The sequence below is a fragment of the Muscardinus avellanarius genome, assembly GCF_963383645.1.
Source record: "Muscardinus avellanarius genome assembly, chromosome: 15".
Lineage (NCBI taxonomy): Eukaryota > Metazoa > Chordata > Mammalia > Rodentia > Gliridae > Muscardinus > Muscardinus avellanarius.
This window is the reverse complement of record NC_137801.1, coordinates 90002335-90015220: the sequence shown is the minus strand read 5'-3', so window position 1 is coordinate 90015220 and position 12886 is coordinate 90002335. Positions and strand designations below refer to the sequence as shown.

The following is a 12886-nucleotide window of genomic DNA, read 5'->3' as shown; positions in this document are numbered from 1 at the left end:
TGACAAGTTGAAGGGTGGGTGGAGCACTGCTCATTCTGCTTTCCAGCTGTGACTGAAATCCCGAATTTTCCTATTTAGGGGAGAACTTGCTCCTCCCTCTCCATAGAGAAAGCCCTGTTGCCTGGACCCCGGCGGCACGGCCGCACCTTCCAGCTGACCTTGCTTCTCACAGCGCTCCCGGCGCCGCACAGCAGGTCCTGATGTCCGCCCTGTGGCTGATCCTGGGGCTCCTGGCCCTGGCTGGTGAGTCTGTTTTCTTTTGTTCATATGACCCTGGCGAGGAGAGAAGACGCAGAGACACAATAGTACCTTTGCCTTGAAACTACAGCGGACACAGTGTTTTTCTCCTGGGATTTTCAAAAATCCCGGAGTTAGGAATAGATCCTGTCGGCAGCCTGTCCTCAAACACCCCCGTGAGCTTCCTCAGACTCTCGCGTAGGGCTGCTTGAGACCAGACTTTGAACGCGCAGTGGCCGGTGTTCAGTCCTCATTATACATATCTTCCTTCGCACACGTAGTCATCGGAGGCACTCACAGGCCATACGTCTTCAGAGAACTATGGAGCCCGGTCCTTGAGAGGCTGGGACAGGAGGAGTGTAAGTTTGAGGACAGCCTCAGCAAGAGCTCTCATCAACCTAGTGAGACCCTGTTTCAAAATAAAAATAAAATAAGGATGGGGGTGTAGCTTGGCGGTAGGATGCCCCTAAGATCAGTCTCCAGTACCACACACACACACACACACACACACACACACACACATAAATATAGGAGTGGTTATCATAATAAGACTGATATAACTCAAATAGAAAATTAGCAACCAAAGAATCAAAAGGTGACTAAGCTGGTGTCCCTCTAAGCCCAGTAGCTGGGAGGCTAAGGCAGGAGGACCACAGCGTTGAGCCAGCCTCCGCAGCCATTGTCTGCAAGTAGGAAATCACACAGGGCTGTGGGGTGTGGCTCAGAGGTAGAACGCTCCTGGGTTCCATCCCCAGCACCACACACACACACGCACACGCGCGCGCACACACACACACACATGCATGCACACATACATGCACACACGCACCACGCACACACGCACGCATGCACACACCCCAAGACTGCAGCCAGGGTAAAAAAGTGAAAGTTACTCCCCACCTTTTTTCGATAAATAAAAGATTGAAATAGTTTCTTGGGAAAAGCAAATTTTTTCTGATTCTAAATCAGAAAAAAAAAACCCTCTTATGTGGGATCTCACATTCATTCATCTATTTGTTGATGACTTATTCCACAAGTGTTTTTAAATTCCTACAAGGTGCTAGGCATCGGGAACAGGCGCTGGGCGGCTCGTGCAATGTGGCTGGGAGAGGCCCACAAGCAGGCACAGTGACTGGCACGCGGACTTGGCATGACTACGCTGTTACGGTGTTATCTGCACCAGCCATAAACATCAGAAAGAACGCATTGTCTTATTTAATTTTTAGTATGCTCACAAAAGACAAGGACTTTCTTTTCCACATTTTTCTCAGATTACTCATCCCAAATTTTTGAAGTAGAAACATTTACTTCAAGCTGGGCACAGCAGTGCATGCCTGTAATCCCAGTACTTGGGAGGCTGAGACAGGAAGATTGCAGGTTGGAGGCCAGCCTCAGTAATTTAGTAAGACTCTGTTTCAAAATTTAAGCATTGCCGGGCGTGGTGGCGCACGCTTGTAATCCCAGCATTCGGGAAGCTGAGACCTGGAGGATCGCGGTTCGCGGACAGCCTCAGCTACTTAGTGAGGCCCTCTGAAACTCAGTGAGACCCGGTTTCAAAATAAAGAATAAAAAATAGGGCAGGGGGTGTAGCTCGGAGGTAGAATGCCCCTGGGTTCCATCCCCAGACCCGCAAAAAAAAAAAAAAAAAAAAAAAAACTTAAGTATTAGTGCCGGAGGTGGTGGCACACTCTTGTAATCCCAGTACTTGAGAGGCTGAGACAGGAGGATCACAGGTTCATGGCCAGCCTCAGCTACTTAGTGAGACCCTGTTTAAAAATAAAGGATAAAAATAGGGCTGGGGGTGTAGCTCAGAGGCAGAATGCCCCTGATTTCAATCTCCAGTGCCACAAAACATTTTTTAATTATAAAAAGGGCTGGGGTGTATCTCAGTGATAGAATGTCCCTGACTTCAATCTCTAGTACCACAAAAGGAAGGAGAAGGAAGGAAGGAAGGAAGGAAGGAAGGAAGGAAGGAAGGAAAGAAGGAAGATTAGCTTACTCCAAAATACTAGTATTTCATATGTCACCTCATGGAACTGTTAGAGCTAGACCCTAAGCATGCGTCTGTGTAAACATGCAGGATACATGTGATGATTTGACGGTATATAATATGTTCTCAAAGATCTTCCAGTCATTAAGATTTGCTGAAATGAGTGGTGTGAGCATGTATGCCTCTACCATCTTTCAGATGCATGACTACAATGCACCAGTAAAAAATTTTAAAAAAAGATTTGATGAGCCGGGTGTGGTGGCACACGCTGTAATCCCAGCATTTGGGGGGCTCAATTTTTTTTGGGGGGGTGTGGTACTGGGGATGGAACCCAAGGGCATTCTACCTCTGAGCTACACCCCAGCCCTATTTTTTATTCTTTATTTTGAAACAGGGCCTCACTGAGTTGCAGAGGGCCTTGCTAAGTATCTGAGGCTGGCTGCAATCCTCCTGTCTCAGCCTCCCGAATGCTGGGATTACAAGCGTGCCCACCATGCCCGGCTTCCCAGACCTACTTTTTATATTTACTTGGAACCAGAGTCTCAGTAAGTAGCTGAGGCTGGCCGTGAACCTGCGATCCTCCTGTCTCCGCCTCCCAAGTGCTGGGATGACAAGCGTGCCCACCACGCCCGGCTCCTCGCAGGTGTTTTAAGCCATCTCTGGGTTTCAGTGCCTCATACAATGTAATGCTCTGCAAATGGGGGTTTTCCTGCGTTGTTTAGGGAGTAATGACAAGGAAAAAAAAAGGCTTGTGGACATTTAGTACCATTTTTCTCCCAACTTTTTTTCTTTTTTGGTGGCACTGGGAGTGGAACCCAGGGCATTCTACCTCTGGCCTACACCCCCTACTCCAATATTTAGTCTTTATTCTTTATTTTGAAACATGGCCTCACTAAGAGGCAGAGGGCCTCACTAGTAGCTGAGGCTGTCCACGAACCGCGGTCCCCGGTCTCAGCCTCCCGGATCCTGGGATCACACAAATTCCCGCCGCGCCCGGCTGCCAACTGCCTGTTCTTACTGACTCCCCTACAGCCGGTGTTCTGCTGTTTCCATGGTGCTGGGGACTGGACCCAGGGCCATTCACCCTTTGAGCTATGCCTCCAGCCTTTTTTAAATTTTTTACTTGGAAACAGGGTCTCGTTAAGTTGCTGAAAGGCTTGCTAAATTGTTGCGGCTGTCCTCAAACCTGCGAGCCTCCTGTCTCAGCCTCCCCAGTCCTGGGATTACAGGCGCGGCCACCACGCCAGCTATCACAGTTGCTTTTATGAAAGCTGTTTTGTTCATAGGAAGATGGCTAGCTCTATTCTGCTTGATACCTTCTGTTGAACTTTTCCCAATTTGCAGACTCATCTGAAAGCAGCAACTGGGGGTGCTACGGGAACATCCGCGCCCTGGACACCCCAGGAGCGTCCTGTGGGGTGGGACAGCGCCACGGCCTGCCTTACTGCGGTAGGCATCGTCTCCGTGTCTGCTCTCTCCCTCCTGACAGATCCTCTTGGTTGTTTCCTGCAACCCCAAGCCAGGAAGGCATGGGAGAGCACTGGATGTGGAGTCCAGAGGCTCTGGTAGAGCTCCAGGTCGGCTTCAGTAAGATCAGCTTCCCCAGGCCTCTGTGGCAGGGGCTAACGGTCTTTGCTTTACACTGTTGCTGTAAGGTCTGGGCAATAGGATGGGGAAAGGGTGCTTTTGTTTGTTTGTTTGTTTGTTTGTTTGTTTATTATTTACTTTTATATGTGTGGTACCAGGGATTGAACCCAGAGGCATTCTACCTCTGAGTTACAACCCCAGCCCTATTTATTTTTTATTTTTGAAACAGGGTCTCCCTAAGATGCTGAGGCTGGCTGAGAACCTGTGATCCTCCTGTCTTACCCTCCCGAGTACTGGGATGACAAGCGTGCACCATCGTGCCCAACTGCAAGGGCTTTTTATTTTATTTTATTTTATTATTTTTTGGTGGTACTGGGAGTGGAACCCAGAGGCTTTCTACTTCCAGGCTATACTCCCAGACCCGTTTTATATTCTATTTGGAAACAGGGTCTCACTAAGTTGCTGAGAGCCTCACTAAGTAGCTGAGGCTGGCTTCGAACCTGCGCGATCCTCCTGTCTCAGCCTCCCAAGCGCGGGGATGACAAGTGTGCGCCACCATGCCCGGCTTGCAAGGCTTTTTAAATTATAAAATTGCTTAGAAGGTACGCCTCCTCAGGTAAATTAGCGTCGGTTTTCATTTTACCCAGCTCACCTGTTAAGGTTTAAGCTTACATGATTTCAAGTGGGCGCGGTGGTGCACACCTGTGATCCCACCTACTCCGAAGAGGGTCGTAAGTTCCAGGCCAGCCTGGGCAATACAGAGCGCCCCTGTCTTAAAATACAGAAACGAAACAGGCTCGGAGCCGGGCGCGGTGGCCATGCCTGCAATCCAGTACTTGGGAGGCTGAGACAGGAGGACCCCAGGTTCAAGGACAGCCTCAGCAAGCAGTGGGGTTCTCGTCAACTTGGCGAGACCCTGTTTCAAAATGAAAATAAAAAATAAGGCTGAGGATGTAGCTTGAGATAGAATGCCCCAGTTCCATCCCCGAGGAGGACTTAGCTCAGGGGTGGAGTGCTGGCCTAGCGCGTGGGGGCCCCAGGCTCAGTCCCCAGTGCTGCCAACAGGACAAAAGGAGCAGGCATGCTTCCTTGGTGACGCTTAGAGTGGGAGATGAGCGCTCCCGAGCGGTCCTGCAGGGGACTCTGAGGACTTGTTGAGGGCTCTGGGAGTTCGCCTTCCCGTCATGGGTCTGCTACAAGTAATGGCTGGACGCAGCACATCTTACAGGGTGACCATGTGTGGTGGGCTCAGGATGGGACCCACAGACCTGTCCTGGGAGCTTCTGAGCAGCCCCCGGGAGCCCAGCCGAGGGCCACTGGTGGCCACGGAGAACGTCTCCCTTAGGAGGACCGTGGGATCACGGCTCCAGCTCACAGGAACAGAGTCCCAATCCTGCACTGGGGAATGGTCAGCAAGGATTTAACAAGCTGGGCACACCTGTTATCCCAGTACTTGGGAGGCAGAGACAGGAGGATTGCAGATTCAAGGTCAGCAAATGAGGCCGGGTGTGGTGGCACACGCTTGTCATCCCAGCATTCGGGAGGCAGCGACAGAAGGGTCGTGGTTCGCAGACAGCCTCAGCCACTCAGCAAGGCCCTTTGCAAGTCAGTGAGACCCTGTTTCAAAATTAAAAGAATAAAAAACAAGGCTGGAGGTGTAGCTTGGAGGTAGCAAAAAAAAAAAAAAAAAAAAGATCAGCAGGTGGTAACGTGGAAGGACTCCTCGCAGGCGATGATGGCGATGCTGGTGGTGGTGATGGAGGGCCGGGGCGCGGCCTGGTGGTAGAATGCGCCTTGGCTCAATCCGGGCTGCTCTGCCTGGAACTCCCCCCAGATGCGGGCACGCGCATCCTCTCTCTCCCTGACGTCCGTTGTAGCGTCAGCCACGCTTCGCACCCTTCTGTGTTTGCCCCAGGAGTCCGCGCTTCCGAAAGGCTGGCTGAAATAGACATGCCCTACCTTCTGAGGTTTCAGCCGGTGATGCGCGCCGTGGGCCGGAAGTACTGCGTGGATCCTGCCGTGATCGCCGGCGTCCTGTCCAGGGAGTCTCTGGGCCGCAACGTTCTGGTCGACGTGGGCAGCGTGGGCAGCGGGGTCGGGGTGCAGGTAGCTACCCATCAGCCCAAGCGCGTGCAGCTCCCAGGGCAGGCCTCCACATGGCTGCTATTGTCCACGGCGCAGCTCCATCGGATGGGGCTGCCAGGAGTTAGAACCGGCTCTGCCCAAGATAGACCAGACTCCAGAAAACTGGTCCTACCCCCCCACCCCTGCGGGAGTCACTAGGGAAGGGGAACAAGACTGAGGCTTAATTACTGCACAGTGACCTTTCCACTGGCTCGCCAGGAGAACTTGGTATGAAACAATTGAAAAGTACTTTCAAGCCAGTCGTAGCGGCACACACTTGTAATCCTAGTACCTGGGAAGGTGAGACAGGAGGATCGTAGGTTTGAGGACAGCCTCAGCAAGTAGTGAGACTCTAATCAGCTTAGGAAGACCCTGTTTCAAAATAAAAATAAAATAGGGCTGGGGATGTAGCTTGGAGGTAGAATGCCTCCAAGTAACACACACACACACGCGCGCACACACACACACACACACACACACACAGTTTCAAATGCTTTATATCCTTTTGATTTGGGGACCCATCAGTGGTGTGATAAGAAGGGCCTGTGTAATTCACCCCTGAGAAGGAGAGAAGGGCCCACAGGGGGTTAGTTCAGGTTGAGAAATCAAACTGGAAATACAGCCCCGGGACCCCGGCATCATGTGACGCCAGGGCTGGCTTGCTGCCCTGCCTGCTCGGCCTCCTTGCAAGCTCTGGTTCTTGGAGAAAGGGTGAGTCCATCTCCCCTCAATGGAACATTTGTGGAGGGCGTAACCAAAGGTGCATTAGAAAGGTTAGAAGCAGAGGCCAAGGCAGGAAGAGCGCAGGTTCAAGGTTGGCCTCCACAACTTAGTGAGACTCTGCTTCCAAAAAACAACAACAAAAAATCAAGCCAGGCGTGGTGGCACATGCTTGCAATCCTAGTACTTGGGAGGCTGAGACAGGAGGTTTGCAGGTTCGCATCCAGCTTCGGCGTCTTAGTGAGGTCCCCCCACAACTTATTGAGACCCTGTTTCAAAATAAAGAATAAAACATAGGGCTGGGAGTGTAGCTCGGAGGTAGAATGCCCCCAGCGTCCCATCCCCAGTACCGCACACACGCACAAACACCAAAAAATAAAAAAATTAAATAAGGGCTGGGGGCCTAGGTTGGAGGCAGAACGCCCCTGGGTTCGGTTCCCCAAACCTCCCTCAAATAAAGGAAAGTCGGTGGAAGTGCCCTCAGACACTGCCCAGCGCCTTGCGCTTGCAGCGGAAGGAGCATCGCGCTGAAGTCGGAGACTCAGCCTCCCTGTTGCTTCTCCCGTTGCGCTGAGACGACGGTGGAAAGCCCGCACACCCCTGGGCCCGAATCCTGGGGCTTGGCTTTTTTTGGGGGGTAGGGTAGGGACATTAAAATGAGATCTACACTTAACAGATTTCCTAAAACTACCCAACATACCATACGGTGTTAAGTACTGGCACAATGGTGTACATCAGAGTGTTAGAAAACTTTTATAGCAAACTAAAATAGCATGCATGTAGACTAGGGACCCCCAGCTCCCTCCCAGGCCCGACCTTTGCTTTCACGAGCTAGCCCGTCCGGGATGCCGCCTGTGAGTGGGGCCGCGCGGCATCTCATTCTGCGACTGTCCTCCTGTCCTTGGGCTCTTCTGCAGTGTCCGTGTTCCGGAGTGGCTTTCCTTTCTTAAGGCTAACTAATGGCGCGCCACGCAGACAGGACATTTTCTCTCTGCACTCACCTGGCCAGGCCTTGCCTGAGGCAGGAGGCTGGCAGGGCCTCTACCCTCGCTGGGCTACGGAGCGCAGCGGCTCACTGCAGCGCGGCTGGCGCGCTCTCCTCGAGGTCCCGCTTCCAACTCCCCTGGACAGCAGCGTGCTGGCCGGGCCCCAGCGCACTTCTACTGGGATGGTTTTGGGGCGGTGTCTTCACACTGGGCCCCACCATGCGCCCAGGAACGATGCGCTTGTCTTTTGAGTTTCTGAGAATGGCCATCCTCCCTGGTGGGAATGGCCTGATGATGGGGAGATCCAGGGCGGCACTGGTTCCTCCAGAAGTGGACGGGACCCGGAGGGGATGCAGGGGCAGGTCACCAGCTTGCCTCGGCCTCTGCCCTCTAGGACCCAAGCCTTTATTCTCCCTCGTCCTGGATCAGCGAGTCGCAGGTTTCCCAGGTGACCGAGAGGCTGACTACTAGAATCAAAGAAATCCAGAGGCAGTTTCCCACCTGGACCTCCGACCAGTACCTGAGAGGTACGTGGACACCACTGGCCAGCGTTCCATCGCGCTAGATTAACAGGGGCCTCATCCCGGAGTGCCCAGACGCAGCCGCCTCCCGGCAGGCAGGCAGGGAAAATCTGCTGGTCCTGGAGCAGCCGGGGCCGCGGGTCACCACTAACCTGCCGCCTGAATTCCAGGTGGGCTCTGTGCCTACAGCGGGGGCCCCGGCTTCGTGAGGGGCAGCCAGGACCTGGGCTGTGACTTCTGCAATGACGTGCTTGCGCGCGCCAAATTCCTCAAGAGACACGGCTTCTAGCCCTGCGGAGGAACCCGGGCTCAGCGCCAAACACGAGGTCCGGCCGGCTGAGGTGGACCAGGCTGGCAGGGAGGCCTGCCACCCAGCGCCTGGCATCTGGGGGTCACCAGAACTGCAAGACTTGCATTAAAGGGAGAATTGCTACTCCACTCTGCGGTCTGGTGTGTGGATGTGTGTGGATCATGGGTGGCGTCCCTGTAGAGTGTGTGTGTGTGTGTGTGTGTGTGTGTGTGTGTGTGTGTGTGTGTGTATTACTAGGATTGACCCCAGGGGCATTCTACCTCTCAGATACACCCCCGCCCCTATTTTATGAAACAAGGTCTCTTGGTTTGCTGAGGCTGGCTGCGAACCTGTGCTCCTGTCTCCGCCTCCCAAGTACGGGGATCACAGCTGTGCACCGGCTTCTGGTTCTCTTTCCGACAGACCTGTCACGAGACCCTGATAAACCCGCAGAAGTAGTGTATTCGCGCAACGTGAACTCCTTACCGGACAAAGACCTAAACCACCCCTCCTGCTTCACCCCTTCTTGGTCGACTTCAAAGCCACTAATTTAGCCGGGCATGGGGGCACATGCCTGTCATTTCAGCACCTGGGGGACACTGAGACAGGAGGACCACAGGCTAGCCTTGGCACGGAGCAAGACCCTGTTTCAGAAAATTAATAAATAATAAAATAAAGCCAGGCAAGGTGGCACATGCTTGTAATCCCAGTGCTTGGGAGACTGAGACAGGAGGATCTCAGTTTGAGGGCAGCCTCAGCAAGCAGTGAAACTCTCAACAACCTAGCGAAATTTTTAAAAACGAAAATAGGGCTGGGGATGTAGCTCGGAGGTAGGCTCGCCCTGGGTTCAACCCCCAGAACCACCAGAAAACAAAACAAATAAGAGATCAGTCACGGTACAGACCAGCAGCCGGGCGGCAGGCTCTCGGGCCCTGCTGCGGCTCTGCTCCGAGTGCCACCCCCGGTGTGCTTGAGGAAGGGGGGTAAGGTGCTTTGCAGGGGTGTGAGGACCACTCTTTTTTGTGTGGTACTGGGGATGGATCCCAGGGGACGTGCTACCTCATCTACACCCCCAGCCCACTTTTTATTCTTCATTTTGAAACAAGGGGTCTCACGAAGTTGAAAAGGGCCTCACTAAGTAGCTGAGGCTGGCTGTGCACCACGATCCTCCCAATCCTCCCCTGTCAGCCTCCCAAGTACTGGATTAGAAGCGTGCGCCACCCGCCGGCTCTGCGGACCACTCTTGCTGGGGCTCTTCCCGGGGCCTGCGGGTGCGGCTGGGTGGGACCAGCCCTCTGTCTTCCTGTAGTCTGTTTGCCCGTGGCCTCAACTGCGGGTCAGAGTCCCTTCAGCCTCCCAGCAGGCGCGCCGGCCACGCTGGAGCCGGCGTGGTGCGCGAGTTCTTCTGCCCCGACGTGGGCTTCTCAGCAGCTCTTGCAGCCCAAGCCGCCACCATGCTTCAGCCCCGGCCTCGGCCCAGCAGGGCCAGGACATTTGTCCAGGACGACGGGGCCTGCCACAGACCCAGGCACGTGGGCTGTGGCTCACACACAGAGAAATATCTCTTGGAACCATGCCTCTGGCCAGTGGAATTCACCAGACATTAGCCCACCCCAGAGAAATCAATAAAAGCTTGGTCCAAGCTAGGCATGGTGGTGCACACCTGTAATCCCAGTACTTGGGAGGCTCAGACCGGAGGACTGCAGGTTGGAGGCCGGCCTTGGTAACTTAGTGAGGCAGGCTCATCTTGAAGTTGCAGTTATAATCTGGTCTGGCCACCCCTCATCGGTGCGGTTTGCTCGTGTGGAACGCTCGGTGCGTTTTAAACTCAGGTGGGTTCACACTTACTGAGAAATCCTAGGGAGACTGGGGTGAGGAATGGAGGCAGCGGCCCTGGAGGGTCGGGCCGTGTGGTTCCAGCCTGGCCCGCGGACGTTGCTTCCTCTCCGTGTGCAAGGAGGATTGAAGGGGCAACCGAGGCAGAGCCGGGGCCGGCGCAGGCTCTCTCTGCTCTGTCTAGAAGGGGCATCTGTAAAAGGCAGGAGTGCGTTCTCGGCGTCCCTCTGGTAACGAGAGGATAGGGCTGCGCCGGGGGAGGTTGGAGTCTACTCAGAGGCTCCGGGAGGCAAAGGCTGGGCGGGCGGAGGCTCCTCCCCTCGTCCCTAGTTTTACTCTTTTTTTTTGAGGTACTGGGGCTGGAACCAGGGGCTTCTACCTCCGGGCTATCTATCCTCCCAGCCCTATTTTATACTTTATTTGGAAACCGGGTCTCACTAAGTTGCCGAGAGCCTCACTAAGTAGCTGAGGCTGGCCTCGAACCTGCGCGATCCTCCTGCCTCAGCCTCCCGAGCGCGGGGATGACCAGCGTGCCCACCGCGCCCGGCTGTTTTTACTTTTTCTAGCACAATTGTAAACTCCAGGCAATACACTGATGAGTGTTCTGGAACTTGGAAAACTTAACTAAATTAGGCTGGGGCCACAAACAGCAGAATGAGCGGTGGCCTGGCGGTGGGCGGGCCCCTTGTCAGCCCAGGGCGGGACCCCCTTTTTTGTGGAAATGGGGATTGAACCTCTGAGATACGCCCCAGTCCTAATTTTTAATGTTTTATTTTGAACCGGGTGGGCTCTCACTAAGTCGCAGAGCCTCACTGGGTCGCGAGGCTGGCCTGGAGCCTGCGATCCTCCTGTCCGGCCTCCCAAGTGCTGGGACCGCAGGCGTGGCCACGGGCCCCTCCGTGGGACTTTCTTCATAGGGCGCTCAGCTGCAAAGGCAGGCGCGATGCTGCCCCTGCGCTCACGCGGGGTCACGCGTGGGGCCGCCCCCCGGTCTTGAACCCCGTCTGTGTTTCCCGGCCGGCTGTTCTCACCCGCGCTGAGTGGCCCTCAGCTGCAGGGCGCCGGGGCAGCGCGGGTTCCTCTCCATGGCCGTCCCGGCCGGGCCCAGGGAGGCTGAGCTGTTCCTGGAGCCGAGGCTCAGGGGCCGCCTTCTCCCTCGACCTCCCCGCAGAGGTGCAGACAGCTGTGACGGCCCTGACTGTCCCGGCCCCAGTCACACAGAGGGCGGGCTCTGGGAGGCGGCCCGTGTCTCAGGACCCCGAGGCCCAGGGGTCCGTGCCGAGACAGGAGGACCGCAGGTTCGAGGCCAGCCTCAGCTACTTAGTGAGGCCCTCCGGAACTTAATGAGGCCCTGTTTCCAAATAAAGAATAAAAATAGGGCTCAGAGGTAGGATGCCCCAGGGTTCCATCCCCAGTACCGCAAAAAAATTTTTTAAGTATTTATTTACTTATCTATTTCATTTATTGTTTATTGTGTAGTGCTGAGGATTGGCTCCAGGGGCATTCTACTTCTGAGCTACACCTTTAGCCCAATTTAAGTTTTTGTTTTGAAACAGGGTGTCTCTAAATTGATGGGGCTGGCCTCAAGCCTGAGATCCTCCTGTCTCAGCCTCCCAAATACTAGGATTACAGGCACGCTCCACCACCCCAGCTAAAATCTTAAAGAACTGTATTTATTCTTTATTCTTTATTTATTTATTATTTCGGTACTGAAGATTGAACCCAGGGGCATATTACCTCTGAGCTACATCCCCAGTCTGACTTTATTCTTTATTTTGAAGCAGGGTCTCACTAAGCTGCGAAGAGCCTCACTAAGTAGCTGAGGCTGGTTGCGAACCTGGATCCTCAAGATCCTCCTGTCTCAGCCTCCCAAGTACTGGGATTACAAGCGTGTGCCACCCGGTGAATCTTAAAGAATTTTAAAGCAGTATTTCTGACAACTAACTTAATTCACGTTCTACATAGAACACTTGAAAATATTGGAAAAGTACTAATTATACCCTCATAATTATTTAATGTTTTTTTACAATCAATTATTATTTTTTAATTGGTGCACTGTATTCATACATCATAATGGTATAAAAAAAACTTTTGCAGACATACATGCACACATTGCCCAGTCAGCCCCCACCCGATCCCCACCACATTCCCTCCCCATCCCTCCTTCCCATGCTTGGCTTAGTGGTTGACATCTAGTATTATAGCAATTTATCTAAAATTAACAATGATAATCTCACAGAACAGTTTCATTTGTCTGATACCAAGCTTTTGATGACTTAAAGATAACATTTCAATATTTCTTTTTGCTTTCTTTCTTACCAGAGAATATTTTTTTCTTTTTTCTTTTTTTAGGTGAAACTATCATATATTTATTTATTTATTTTTCAGAGAAAATCTATCCTAATATGGAATATGGATTCTAGATACACAAAACAATCTTGAAAAAGAACAAAGCTAGAAGATATATATTTTCTTATTTCAGATGTTATAAAGCTACAATAATTGAAACAGTGTAGTACTGTTATAAAGGCAGATATATAAACCATTGGAGTTAAATAAAAGCCTAGAGATAAATTCTTCCATATATTGTCAAGTT

The 12886-nt window shown here is 52.8% G+C and overlaps 1 protein-coding gene across 1 annotated transcript; it reads left to right on the top strand.

Annotated features, from left to right (window-relative positions):
• Positions 1-200: 200 nt before the first annotated feature.
• On the top strand, positions 201-8454 carry LYG1 (lysozyme g1; the record flags this gene model as incomplete). Its single annotated transcript, XM_080711027.1, has 5 exons — positions 201-243; positions 3572-3676; positions 5730-5914; positions 8039-8171; positions 8336-8454. 5 exons carry the CDS (start codon positions 201-203, stop codon positions 8452-8454), a joined length of 585 nt encoding a protein of 194 aa, XP_080567153.1.
• Positions 8455-12886: the final 4432 nt, after the last annotated feature.